The sequence below is a fragment of the Notolepis coatsorum genome, assembly GCF_963971535.1.
Source record: "Notolepis coatsorum genome assembly, chromosome: 2".
NCBI lineage: Eukaryota > Metazoa > Chordata > Actinopteri > Aulopiformes > Paralepididae > Notolepis > Notolepis coatsorum.
In genome coordinates this window covers 126,527,158-126,538,934 of record NC_140166.1, presented here as the reverse complement: position 1 = coordinate 126,538,934, position 11,777 = coordinate 126,527,158, and the positions used below count along the sequence as shown (strand labels likewise).

General features: G+C 41.4%; 1 protein-coding gene across 1 annotated transcript in view; it reads left to right on the top strand.

The window, feature by feature from the left end:
- The window catches only part of ect2 (epithelial cell transforming 2), a 141,902-nt gene that overhangs the window by 44,725 nt on the left and 85,400 nt on the right, over positions 1-11,777 (top strand). Inside the window, 3 exon segments of the mRNA XM_084308714.1 lie at positions 819-892; positions 5,627-5,757; positions 6,830-6,945. Of these exon segments, the coding sequence (XP_084164840.1) occupies positions 819-892; positions 5,627-5,757; positions 6,830-6,945 (321 nt within the window).

Below are 11,777 nucleotides of genomic sequence, written 5' to 3'. Positions count from 1 at the left end.
ATTATTATAGAGCATTGAACAACCTAGATCAGTTCACTGATATATGGGCACATAAAGGAGTGTTGTGCTCTGTAATGGAAGATGAGTTGGCAATTGAGCTGATTTGAGTTTTTTCTTTGTTGTGGTTGTTTTTTTGTTGTTGGTGGTGTTTTCTTTTTGTTGTTTTGTTGTTGTTGTGCTTTTAAAAATGTATGGTCAAATTGTTATTGAAAGAAAGACGAGTGTTATACAGTTGACTGTAACACTTTTTGTTGTAATGCTGGAATGATTTATAAATAAAGTGTTGTTAAAATTCAAAAAAAAAAATTCTCTCTCTCTCTCTCTCTCTCTCTCTCTCTCTCTCTCTGTCTGTCTGTCTGTCTGTCTGTCTGTCTGTCTGTCTGTCTGTCTGTCTGTCTGTCTGTCTCTCTCTCTCTCTCTCTCTCCCTCCCCTCTCTGTCTCTGTCTCTCTTTCTCTCTCTCTCTCTCTCTCTCTCTCTCTCTCTCTCTCTCTCTCTCTCTCTATCTCTGTCTGTCTGTCTGTCTGTCTGTCTGTCTGTCTGTCTGTCTGTCTGTCTGTCTCTCTCTCTCTCCCCCTCTCTCTCTCTCTCTCTCTCTCTGTCTCTCTCTCTCTCTCTCTCTCTCTCTCTCTCTCTGTCTCTGTCTCTGTCTCTGTCTCTGTCTCTCTGTCTCTCTGTCTCTCTGTCTCTCTGTCTCTCTGTCTCTCTGTCTCTCTGTCTCTCTGTCTCTCTGTCTCTCTGTCTCTCTGTCTCTCTCTCTCTCTCTCTCTCTCTCTCTCTCTCTCTCTCTCTCTCTCTCTCTCTCTCTCTCTCTCACAGCTGGCAGTGGTTTTAGGGATTCCCATCCTCACCCCAGCATGGATCCACAAGGCCTGGGAGCGGAGAGATGAAGTGTAAGTCCAGAATCCCCCCTCGCACCGAGGCACAAGAGTGTAGCGCCACATCCAACCTATTACACACTAAGGCTGTCATTTAGTCGTCGACCCATGTGTCTTCAGAGATTTACATGGACACACTCGCTCACTCTCTATCTGTCTATCTCTCTATCGCTGGCTCGCAATTTACAAACTGTCCAAACCAAATCCATGACATTAATAATTGTTTTTGAATGGTTGTCGACGATGAAAACGCATGTGGCTGCTGAAGGGGACTGACGAGAGGATTCTGATGACATACTACTTAGAATTCATTCAAACTAACTTATTTTGGATTTGTTCAAATGATTTGTGTAAGTGACAGCCCCATTACACACATGTACACACACACACACACACACACACACACACACACACACACACACACACACACACACACACACACACACACACACACACACACACACACACACACACACACACAGTCTCTCAGTGGATATGCAAGTCGTCTTTAGGGATTAATTTGGAAAACATTACCACTTGGCTAATTGCCTGCTGTGTCAAACAGCTGAGTCGGCAGGAACGATAAGAATTTCTTCCCAACTCAAACATGTGACCTTGACTCCCCCGAGAGCTTGTGATGTCATGGCTTTACAGAAGAACAAGAGGAATGCTTGGGGAGTCATAATGAATAAACAACCACTAAATTATCTCTAATTCTAGGTTAGGGTTATGTGTGATTAGGGGTAAGGCAGGGCTGGGCGATGAAACGATAACGATAATTATCGCAATATATTTTAATAATCGATATCGATCGATTATTAACACTTTGATTACCACTGGTGAACATGGTAAAACGTGGTTAAATGCCAGCACCCACTTCAATGATAGCGTTGTAAACGCATAATCTCTGTTTTAAATTATGGCTATGTGTCTAATCTGCCCGTTGCTTATCAATGACTCGTTTGCAGTCAACATTGTCGAAACGGATTGTTTTTTAATCGCTTCATTTCCGTTTTATAGCATTTTGAAAAGCCCTTGTTTTTCAGGAAAATATAAAGATTCCGTGATAAACTGGAATATTCTGGCATACACAAAAACGGTGTAATTTTTCTGCCTATTTATGAATAGTTTTCAAATAAACGCTAGATTATCGATAGCATATGTGTACTTATGCACGCTATAGAAGCGGGCTGAAATATCGATTCTCTCATTTCCTGATCGCACACACACACAGACACCAGGGTTTCCGTTAGAAAAAATTGTTGCCGGTCTCCGTGACCTGCAAGATTTCAACTACCGGACAAATGAGATTAATTCCGGTCATAGTTTATTGAGCTTTAAAACAATTGATAGGCAGGCTCATGTCATCCTCAAGGCATGTAGATTTATAATATTATTACTTAAAACTAGGCTACTTTTGCGTATACAGTCATTAATATATTCCAAATAAAATAAGTCCCTCGATACTCCGTCTCCGTGCTGCTGCTGACTTGAAATAAAATAGACCGCGTATGTGGCAGTCGGTCCGACACTGAACAGCAGTCTGTTATAATCACATTTTTATGAGCTAACGAATTCCGTTATATTGGACATTTGTATTAATTATATCAAGCGAAGAACTGAGAAAGCAGAGAGACTGCAACATTATCGTGGTTTGCGTGACTACTCTCTCCACCTCAATGTCACGCGGTCGAAAAGGGCGCTTGTCTATTGGACAGTGGAAATGTGTGTGTGGCTGCGATCCTGTGTGTGCGCGCGCGCGTGTGTGTGTGTCTGTGTGTGTACTGCGGAGCCCAGATCAGCGGAGCCGAGTTTTGACATGGCATTGATCCATTGTTCTATTGAAGCACATTACCTACCACCATCCTCTCGCTAAACAACTTGTAGACCACGGTGTTTTTATGAGTGCCCACAAGTAGCCGTTTTAATAATATAATAAGCCGCGCGCCTCGGTAATAATAATAAGCCGCGTTTTTTCTTCCTTCTTCCCAAGATGCACAGACATAGAGAGAGAGAGATAGATAGATAGATAGATAGATAGATAGATAGAGAGATTAGATGCAGTGTGCTTGTTTTGCAGTGAGTGCTGCGAGCAGTGGTAATAATAATCACTTCCTATATTTGGTTCGCGTTTGGTCCGATGAAGCGAACCGAGACCTACGTTTTTAAAGCTCTCGCTGACAACGTCGTTGTCATTATTAGAAGCAACGAGGAAACAAATGTAATGATCGTTTCGTTCATCGCATAGGCTATTTAATTTTAGCCTATTTTAATACAATTCAAATAATCAAATTGTGCTTAGACTCAGGGAATTATTTTCACCGGACATTAAGACCGGAGAAATTAAATATGTCGGACTTCAGGAGATTTTGCCGGACAAATACCGGTAATTACCGGCTAACGGAAACGCTGACAGACACACACACACACACATATGGGACACGTTGATATATCTGTCAAAAAAGCTTTGATTATCCCAAGACTAGTAAAATAGATTCCTTACCTCAGATCAGATGTTATCCAAAAAGATTATTCCAATTCCTGATCGCCATTCCAAAAATCGTGTTTATTGATTCAGCGTTGGGTGCTGGAAATACATAATCCACGCTGTTCTGGGGTCGGCGATCAACTGTGTGACCTGCAACAGGGCAGTTTTAAAACCAGAGACAGTAGACAGACTTGTCTTTCTTGCCTGCAACTTAAAGTAATGGCTTTGCTTGTCCAAATGACAATACTGACCAAATTGAGATTTATTTTTCTCTTGTCCATTTATTTTGTTTGCTTTCTAATTTAAAATACAGTTTGAAACCGTCTGTACACGGTAGGCTATGCATTTCCCATAATTTTGGCGTTTTCCTTTTTAACAATTTGATTACATAAAGAAACCTGCAAGCACGTTTTATTTCCTATTGATTAATACAAATGCTAATCTGCACAAAAACCAAAACAGAAAAATCAACTCTTTTTACTCAGATTTTGTGTATTGGAGCAGGGCTGTACGTACACTTTTTTTTGCACATAGCACTGGTGCTACAGAGGTTGATAGTTCTGTACGACAGGCCAAAATCTTGTAGCACAAGTATAAAACGTGTTATATTTGTGACAGTCACAAATGTGCCTATTGTATTTGTGTTATTTAGTTGCAGTGCCATGTTTGGCTGTCATTTTCATGCTGACAAGTTGACGTCACACAGCCAGACATGTTACGAGTAAGGAATTATGGGATTTGGTGTTGGATGTATGGACTCTACTAGGGGTGGGAATCACCAGTTTAATCACGATACGATATCGATACGATATTTGCAGATATCTGCCATGATACGATGCAGGTGCCTGCAATCGATATGAGACAATATCATAAGCCCATTTAACACACTCGGTAACATTTAGATCAACTCAAAAAAGGTAACGAAAATATAATTTGAAAAAAATCTATTTAGCTCTTCCAGACATTTAAATGAAAAACACTATAAAGTGCCACGTTTTGATATTGAACTTTAAACTTTAAGCAAATTTCTTTGGAACTCACAACACACAACCTAAAACCCCTTCCTCTCCCAAACCGTTCCTGCAATTGTTTTGTTGCATGATGATCATGAATACATTTATTGTATTTTTAATGTTTAGAGTGTGTTAATGGTGTGTTTAAAAAGTGTCTAAAGTGAGTGTGTGGATGTGTTAGTGTAGAGTCAATGGGTCTCATTCTCCAACAGACTTAAGACAAAACATTTGCTCCTAGGGCCATTTAAGACATCTTGGGGCAGATTTTGGGATTCCGATTTGGGATTAAGCTTGGATTCGCCCTGACTAAGAGCAGGATTTAGGAGCAGTCTTAGGCTATGGTTACACTGGTGTAAAACAGCAACGTTTTGTTGCTGAGTGATTACGTTTGCATGTCCAAGTTAAAAAGAAACGCAGTTTTGGCAGGAAAACGCGTTTCTCTAGTGGCAACGCTCAAAAGGTGTTTTCGTTTTCGAAACTCGCCTAAACTCGCGGACAATGGTGCCAGGTAATCTGCGTGAGCCGGATACGGAGCCGTTCTTGCTCAATGCGCAGTAGAGACCTGCACGGTTATTTCCAGTGTTTACAGCAGAGTTGTCCCAAGTAGCTGCGGCTACCATGTGTTGTCAAGTTATTGTTATAAGGAGCCCAGTCCAAAACTACAACAGTCTGCATTCCCTTAACAATTGTGTGTATTGAGCCGTATTGTATTGTACCCATTCTGCAATCTGTTAAATAAATGTTCATCCATTTCTAATAGCGTTAACGTTACTACGTTAATAGCCTCGATGCTAACTATATACATGGATATATACATCACTCGGTGCTCAGGAGGCAAAACGATGTCTAACTTGCCTGCCGTTACGTAGCGTTCTGAAAAACTGGCCCTAGTGTAACCGCAGCCTGTTGTGCTCCGTGTTCTTAAGGGCTTTGATTGGGAGGAATCATAGTGATTCCTTCATGTCAACTCTACAGGCCTCCTTGGAATTAATTTATCATAATTTAAATAAATACGACAATGTGTATTTATTTAAACCTTATATTTACTGTTGTGTTAGTAGGGACGGTTGGGGAATCCCAAAATCGGCCCCTAAGATGTTTTAAATGGCCCTAAGAGCAAATGTTTTGTCTTAAGTCCGTTGGAGAATGAGACCCATTGAGCATCCTGATGGCCTGGGGATAGAAGCTCCTTCTGAGTCTCCACTGGCCACCAGACTCCGGTAGCCATCTCTCCGTGCGTCTGTCCAGGTCCTTCCACGGCGGGGACGAGGAGTTCCGCACGGAGTTCAAGGTGCCGCCCTTCCAGGACTGTGTGCTCAGCTTCCTGGGGTTCTCCGACGAGGAGAAGGTCAACATGGAGGAGAGGACCCTCAAGCACGGTCAGTGGGACCTCCATTTCAAACCTTTATGTGTCTCACTGAGACACAGTCTCAAACCTTTATTTATACAGGTAGACATCTCACTGAGACACAGTCTCAAACCTTTATTTATACAGGTAGACATCTCACTGAGACACAGTCTCAAACCTTTATTTATACAGGTAGACATCTCACTGAGACACAGTCTCAAACCTTTATTTATACAGGTAGACATCTCACTGAGACACAGTCTCAAACCTTTATTTATACAGGTAGACGTCTCACTGAGACACAGTCTCAAACCTTTATTTATACAGGTAAATAGTATTTGATTCGGGTAATCTGTGGCAATATCCAGCCCTGTCGACTAGGGCTGCAACGATTAGTCGATCATAAAAACTCGTCGACGCAGAATTTTTGCGTCGATTAGTCATATTTTTTTTTTTTTTTTTTTTTTATATAATTTTAACTTTTTTGTGCACTACCTATCTTTGTGAAAGTGGCTTCTCAGCTCTGGTCCAGCTGAAGACAAAGCAGAGGAACAGATTGGACATTGAGCATGACCTCAGAGTTGCTTTGTCTACCATCACCCCAGACTTTGAGACTCTTTTGTTTGTGTTTGTTTAAACACTTCCACTTTAATTTGTATTATTTAATTTATTTATCTTGTTATGAGTGATTGTTGTATTGTTCAAATACATTTTGATTTAAAGTTGCTTAAGATCCAAATTCAATCCATGCCCACAGGAAGCAGAGATTGAGGGTGTGACAAAAATAAACGTTAGATTAGTCGACTAATCGAATGACAAATATAATCGTTCGATTAGTTGACTAATTGAAAAAATTATCTACAGATTAGTCGATTACCAAAACAATCGTTAGTTGCAGCCCTACTGTCGACTATACTTTACTATATGTGTATTATCCATACTGAATACGTTGTTTCCTGAAGACAGATAATCTGTGGTATGTACAAGTGCTTTTTGCATTATTGCACACAGGAACCCGAATTTGATGGATGTGTCTGTCTTTAGTTGAGGACAGCCCTATGAGTGTGTGCAATGTACAGCCTAATCCTTAATTTAAATGACAGGTGGGGGTCACGTAGAGGTGGGCGATGAGAAGTGCACCCACATGGTGGTGGAGGAGATATCCACCAAGGACCTGCCCTTCACCCCCTCCAAGAGGGTCTACGTTGTCAAACGGGAGGTACGTCAAATACGGTGTTTCAGGAGGAGAGTTCAGGAGGAGAGTTCAGGATGAGAGTTCAGGTGTTTCAGGAGGAGAGTTCAGGATGAGAGTTCAGGTGTTTCAGGATGAGAGTTCATGTGTTTCAGGATGAGAGTTCATGTGTTTCAGGATGAGAGTTCATGTGTTTCAGGATGAGAGTTCATGTGTTTCAGGATGAGAGTTCAGGAGGAGAGTTCAGGATGAGAGTTCATGTGTTTCAGGATGAGAGTTCAGGTGTTTCAGGATGAGAAGTGAGTTCAGGATGAGAGTTCAGGATGAGAGTTCAGGTGTTTCAGGATGAGAGTTCAGGAGGAGAGTTCAGGATGAGAGTTCAGGATGAGAGTTCAGGTGTTTCAGGAGGAGAGTTCAGGAGGAGAGTTCAGGAGGAGAGTTCAGGATGAGAGTTCAGGATGAGAGTTCATATGTTTCAGGATGAGAGTTCAGGATGAGAGTTCATGTGTTTCAGGATGAGAGTTCAGGATGAGAGTTCAGGAGGAGAGTTCAGGATGAGAGTTCATGTGTTTCAGGATGAGAGTTCAGGATGAGAGTTCATGTGTTTCAGGATGAGAGTTCAGGATGAGAGTTCATGTGTTTCAGGATGAGAGTTCAGGATGAGAGTTCATGTGTTTCAGGATGAGAGTTCAGGATGAGAGTTCAGGATGAGAGTTCATGTGTTTCAGGATGAGAGTTCAGGATGAGAGTTCATGTGTTTCAGGATGAGAGTTCAGGATGAGAGTTCAGGTGTTTCAGGATGAGAGTTCAGGAGGAGAGTTCAGGATGAGAGTTCAGGATGAGAGTTCAGGTGTTTCAGGATGAGAGTTCAGGATGAGAGTTCAGGATGAGAGTTCAGGATGAGAGTTCAGGAGGAGAGTTCAGGATGAGAGTTCAGGATGAGAGTTCAGGATGAGAGTTCATATGTTTCAGGATGAGAGTTCATGTGTTTCAGGATGAGAGTTCAGGATGAGAGTTCAGGTGTTTCAGGATGAGAGTTCAGGATGAGAGTTCATGTGTTTCAGGATGAGAGTTCATGTGTTTCAGGATGAGAGTTCAGGATGAGAGTTCATGTGTTTCAGGATGAGAGTTCAGGATGAGAGTTCATGTGTTTCAGGATGAGAGTTCAGGTGTTTCAGGATGAGAGTTCAGGATGAGAGTTCATGTGTTTCAGGATGAGAGTTCAGGATGAGAGTTCATGTGTTTCAGGATGAGAGTTCATGTGTTTCAGGATGAGAGTTCAGGATGAGAGTTCATGTGTTTCAGGATGAGAGTTCAGGATGAGAGTTCAGGTGTTTCAGGATGAGAGTTCAGGTGTTTCAGGATGAGAGTTCAGGATGAGAGTTCAGGTGTTTCAGGATGAGAGTTCAGGATGAGAGTTCATGTGTTTCAGGATGAGAGTTCATGTGTTTCAGGATGAGAGTTCAGGATGAGAGTTCAGATGTTTCAGGATGAGAGTTCAGGTGTTTCAGGATGAGAGTTCATGTGTTTCAGGATGAGAGTTCAGGATGAGAGTTCAGATGTTTCAGGATGAGAGTTCAGGTGTTTCAGGATGAGAGTTCAGGATGAGAGTTCAGATGTTTCAGGATGAGAGTTCAGGTGTTTCAGGATGAGAGTTCATGTGTTTCAGGATGAGAGTTCAGGATGAGAGTTCAGATGTTTCAGGATGAGAGTTCAGGATGAGAGTTCATGTGTTTCAGGATGAGAGTTCAGGATGAGAGTTCAGGATGAGAGTTCAGGATGAGAGTTCAGGTGTTTCAGGATGAGAGTTCAGGATGAGAGTTCAGGATGAGAGTTCAGGATGAGAGTTCATGTGTTTCAGGATGAGAGTTCAGGATGAGAGTTCATGTGTTTCAGGATGAGAGTTCAGGATGAGAGTTCAGGTGTTTCAGGATGAGAGTTCAGGATGAGAGTTCAGGTGTTTCAGGATGAGAGTTCAGGTGTTTCAGGATGAGAGTTCAGGATGAGAGTTCAGGTGTTTCAGGATGAGAGTTCAGGATGAGAGTTCAGGTGTTTCAGGATGAGAGTTCAGGATGAGAGTTCAGGTGTTTCAGGATGAGAGTTCAGGATGAGAGTTCAGGTGTTTCAGGATGAGAGTTCAGGATGAGAGTTCAGGTGTTTCAGGATGAGAGTTCATGTGTTTCAGGATGAGAGTTCAGGATGAGAGTTCAGGTGTTTCAGGATGAGAGTTCAGGATGAGAGTTCATGTGTTTCAGGATGAGAGTTCAGGATGAGAGTTCAGGATGAGAGTTCATGTGTTTCAGGTAGAGATGTTCCGATACCATTTTTTCCTTTCCGATCCGATTCCGATACCTAAGCTTTGGGTATCGGCCGATACCGATACTTATCCGATACCAGTGCATACATAAAAAAAAAAAAAAAAACGATATTATATAAATTTTTTATAAATATATATATTTTTTTTAACAAATACTGTTTTATATATACTGTTTTTTAGTCATAACTAGAAAGTAATGGTATTTATTCAACAACAGGTGATTGTATAGATTTGTATTAGTATCATTAATCAATGAGTATGGGGCTTCAGCACTGCAGATATACCCTACTCCAATGATCCACACGGACATTATACGTTGCTGCACTCGCTACCCACTGGCTCTGCAGATATACCCTACTCAGTCTGTCTACAAGGCTCCGTTCAGTAGCAGTCGGATCTGTTTTGATTTTTGCACAATAAATATTCAACATTCTCTTTTGAGACTCCGCCTCAGACTCTTATCATTTGGCACTAAAAGCTAAACATTGTCGCCGATATGGCTGTCCGCAACATGTCATTAATTGTGTACGCGACGTGCAATTGTGCAATGACGACGTTACCATTAGCTAGCATGAGCTACCGGTATATGGGAAGACCATAGAAGACTGTAACGTTACTGGTGACATTGTGATTTAACTTGGAATACTCCTTTGCCAACTTGCTGTACTTTGCTTGCAGGTCTGCAGCCATTATTGCTGGATTATATGAATAGCCCCAACTTTAGCCAACGTAATGTTAAAGCTAGCTTTCGGTTAGCCGTTCAATGCTAATAACACCAGCCACCAAGCGAACCCATGAGCTCGCCGTCAACACCGCTCTGTCGGGACGATGACATTTAAGAAAGTATCTGCTGTTAAAATGACAAATGGCATTGACACTTTAATCGATTAAGCACACGTTTGTTTTATAATGCTTACTCAACAGACCACAGTGTTGTTGATAAATTACGTCATATGGTATCGGAGCGCAGCATTAGAGGGTACTCGCCGATACCGATACCAGCATTTTAGCCAGTATCGGCGGCTTTTCCGATACCAGTATCGGTATCGGAACAACTCTAGTTTCAGGATGAGAGTTCAGGATGAGAGTTCAGGATGAGAGTTCAGGATGAGAGTTCAGGATGAGAGTTCAGGTGTTTCAGGATGAGAGTTCAGGATGAGAGTTCAGGATGAGAGTTCAGGATGAGAGTTCAGGATGAGAGTTCATGTGTTTCAGGATGAGAGTTCATGTGTTTCAGGATGAGAGTTCAGGATGAGAGTTCAGGTGTTTCAGGATGAGAGTTCAGGTGTTTCAGGAGGAGAGTTCAGGATGAGAGTTCAGGATGAGAGTTCAGTTGTTTCAGGATGAGAGTTCATTAGGGCTGTCACGATTCGTCGACCATGTCGACGTCATCGACTATGAAATTTCGTCGATTTGCATATTCACGATCGGCGCATCGTATTGTTGTTACTTGTACGCCTTTTTTTGCGGTGGAAATGGCAGATGTTCAAAGTCATAACATGCGCAACGTGTAATCTAATGAATTACATTCAAAATAACTTCTCTTAAACCACTATTCATGATTCTGCCTAGACCCAGGACTCGACAGTGTGCGTTTCGCTCGCATTTGATAACTTTCGTGTTTCACGTCAACTCCAGCTAGAAGGGAGGGGCTGAGTCCAATACCCCCCATCTTTAATTTTAGAAATTGTGACATCGAGCTCTTCAGCTCTGCGTTCTACAGCCCTCTGACAACTCCTCTTGCTGTTTCTATGTAAACTCCGCAAGCAACTGGTTCAATAAATGTGTCGCGGTAAAAGCGGGGCTCTACGCTAACCTTTTCATACTCATAATATACATAACGGGGCTCTACTCTAACCTTTTCATACTCATAATATACATAACAGTGCTCTACGCTAACCTTTTCATACTCATAATATACATAACGGGGCTCTACTCTAACCTTTTCATACTCATAATATACATAACAGTGCTCTACGCTAACCTTTTCATACTCATAATATACATAACGGGGCTTTACGCTAACCTTTTCATACTCATAATATACATAACGGGGCTTTACGCTAACCATTTCATACTCATAATATACATAACAGGGCTCTATGCTAACCTTTTCATACTCATAATATACATAACGGGGCTTTACGCTAACCTTTTCATACTCATAATATACATAACAGGCTCTACGCTAACCTTTTCATACTCATAATATACATAACAGGCTCTATGCTAACCTTTTCATACTCATAATATACATAACAGGCTCTATGCTAACCTTTTCATACTCATAATATACATAACAGGCTATACACTAACCTTTTCATACTCATAATATACATAACAGGGCTCTACGCTAACCCTTTCATACTCGTAATATAAAATATACATAACGGGGCTCTATGCTAACATTTTCATACTCATAATATACATAACAGGGCTCTACACTAACCTTTTCATACTCATAATATACATAACAGGGCTTTACGCTAACCTTTTCATACTCATAATATACATAACAGGCTCTACACTAACCTTTTCATAC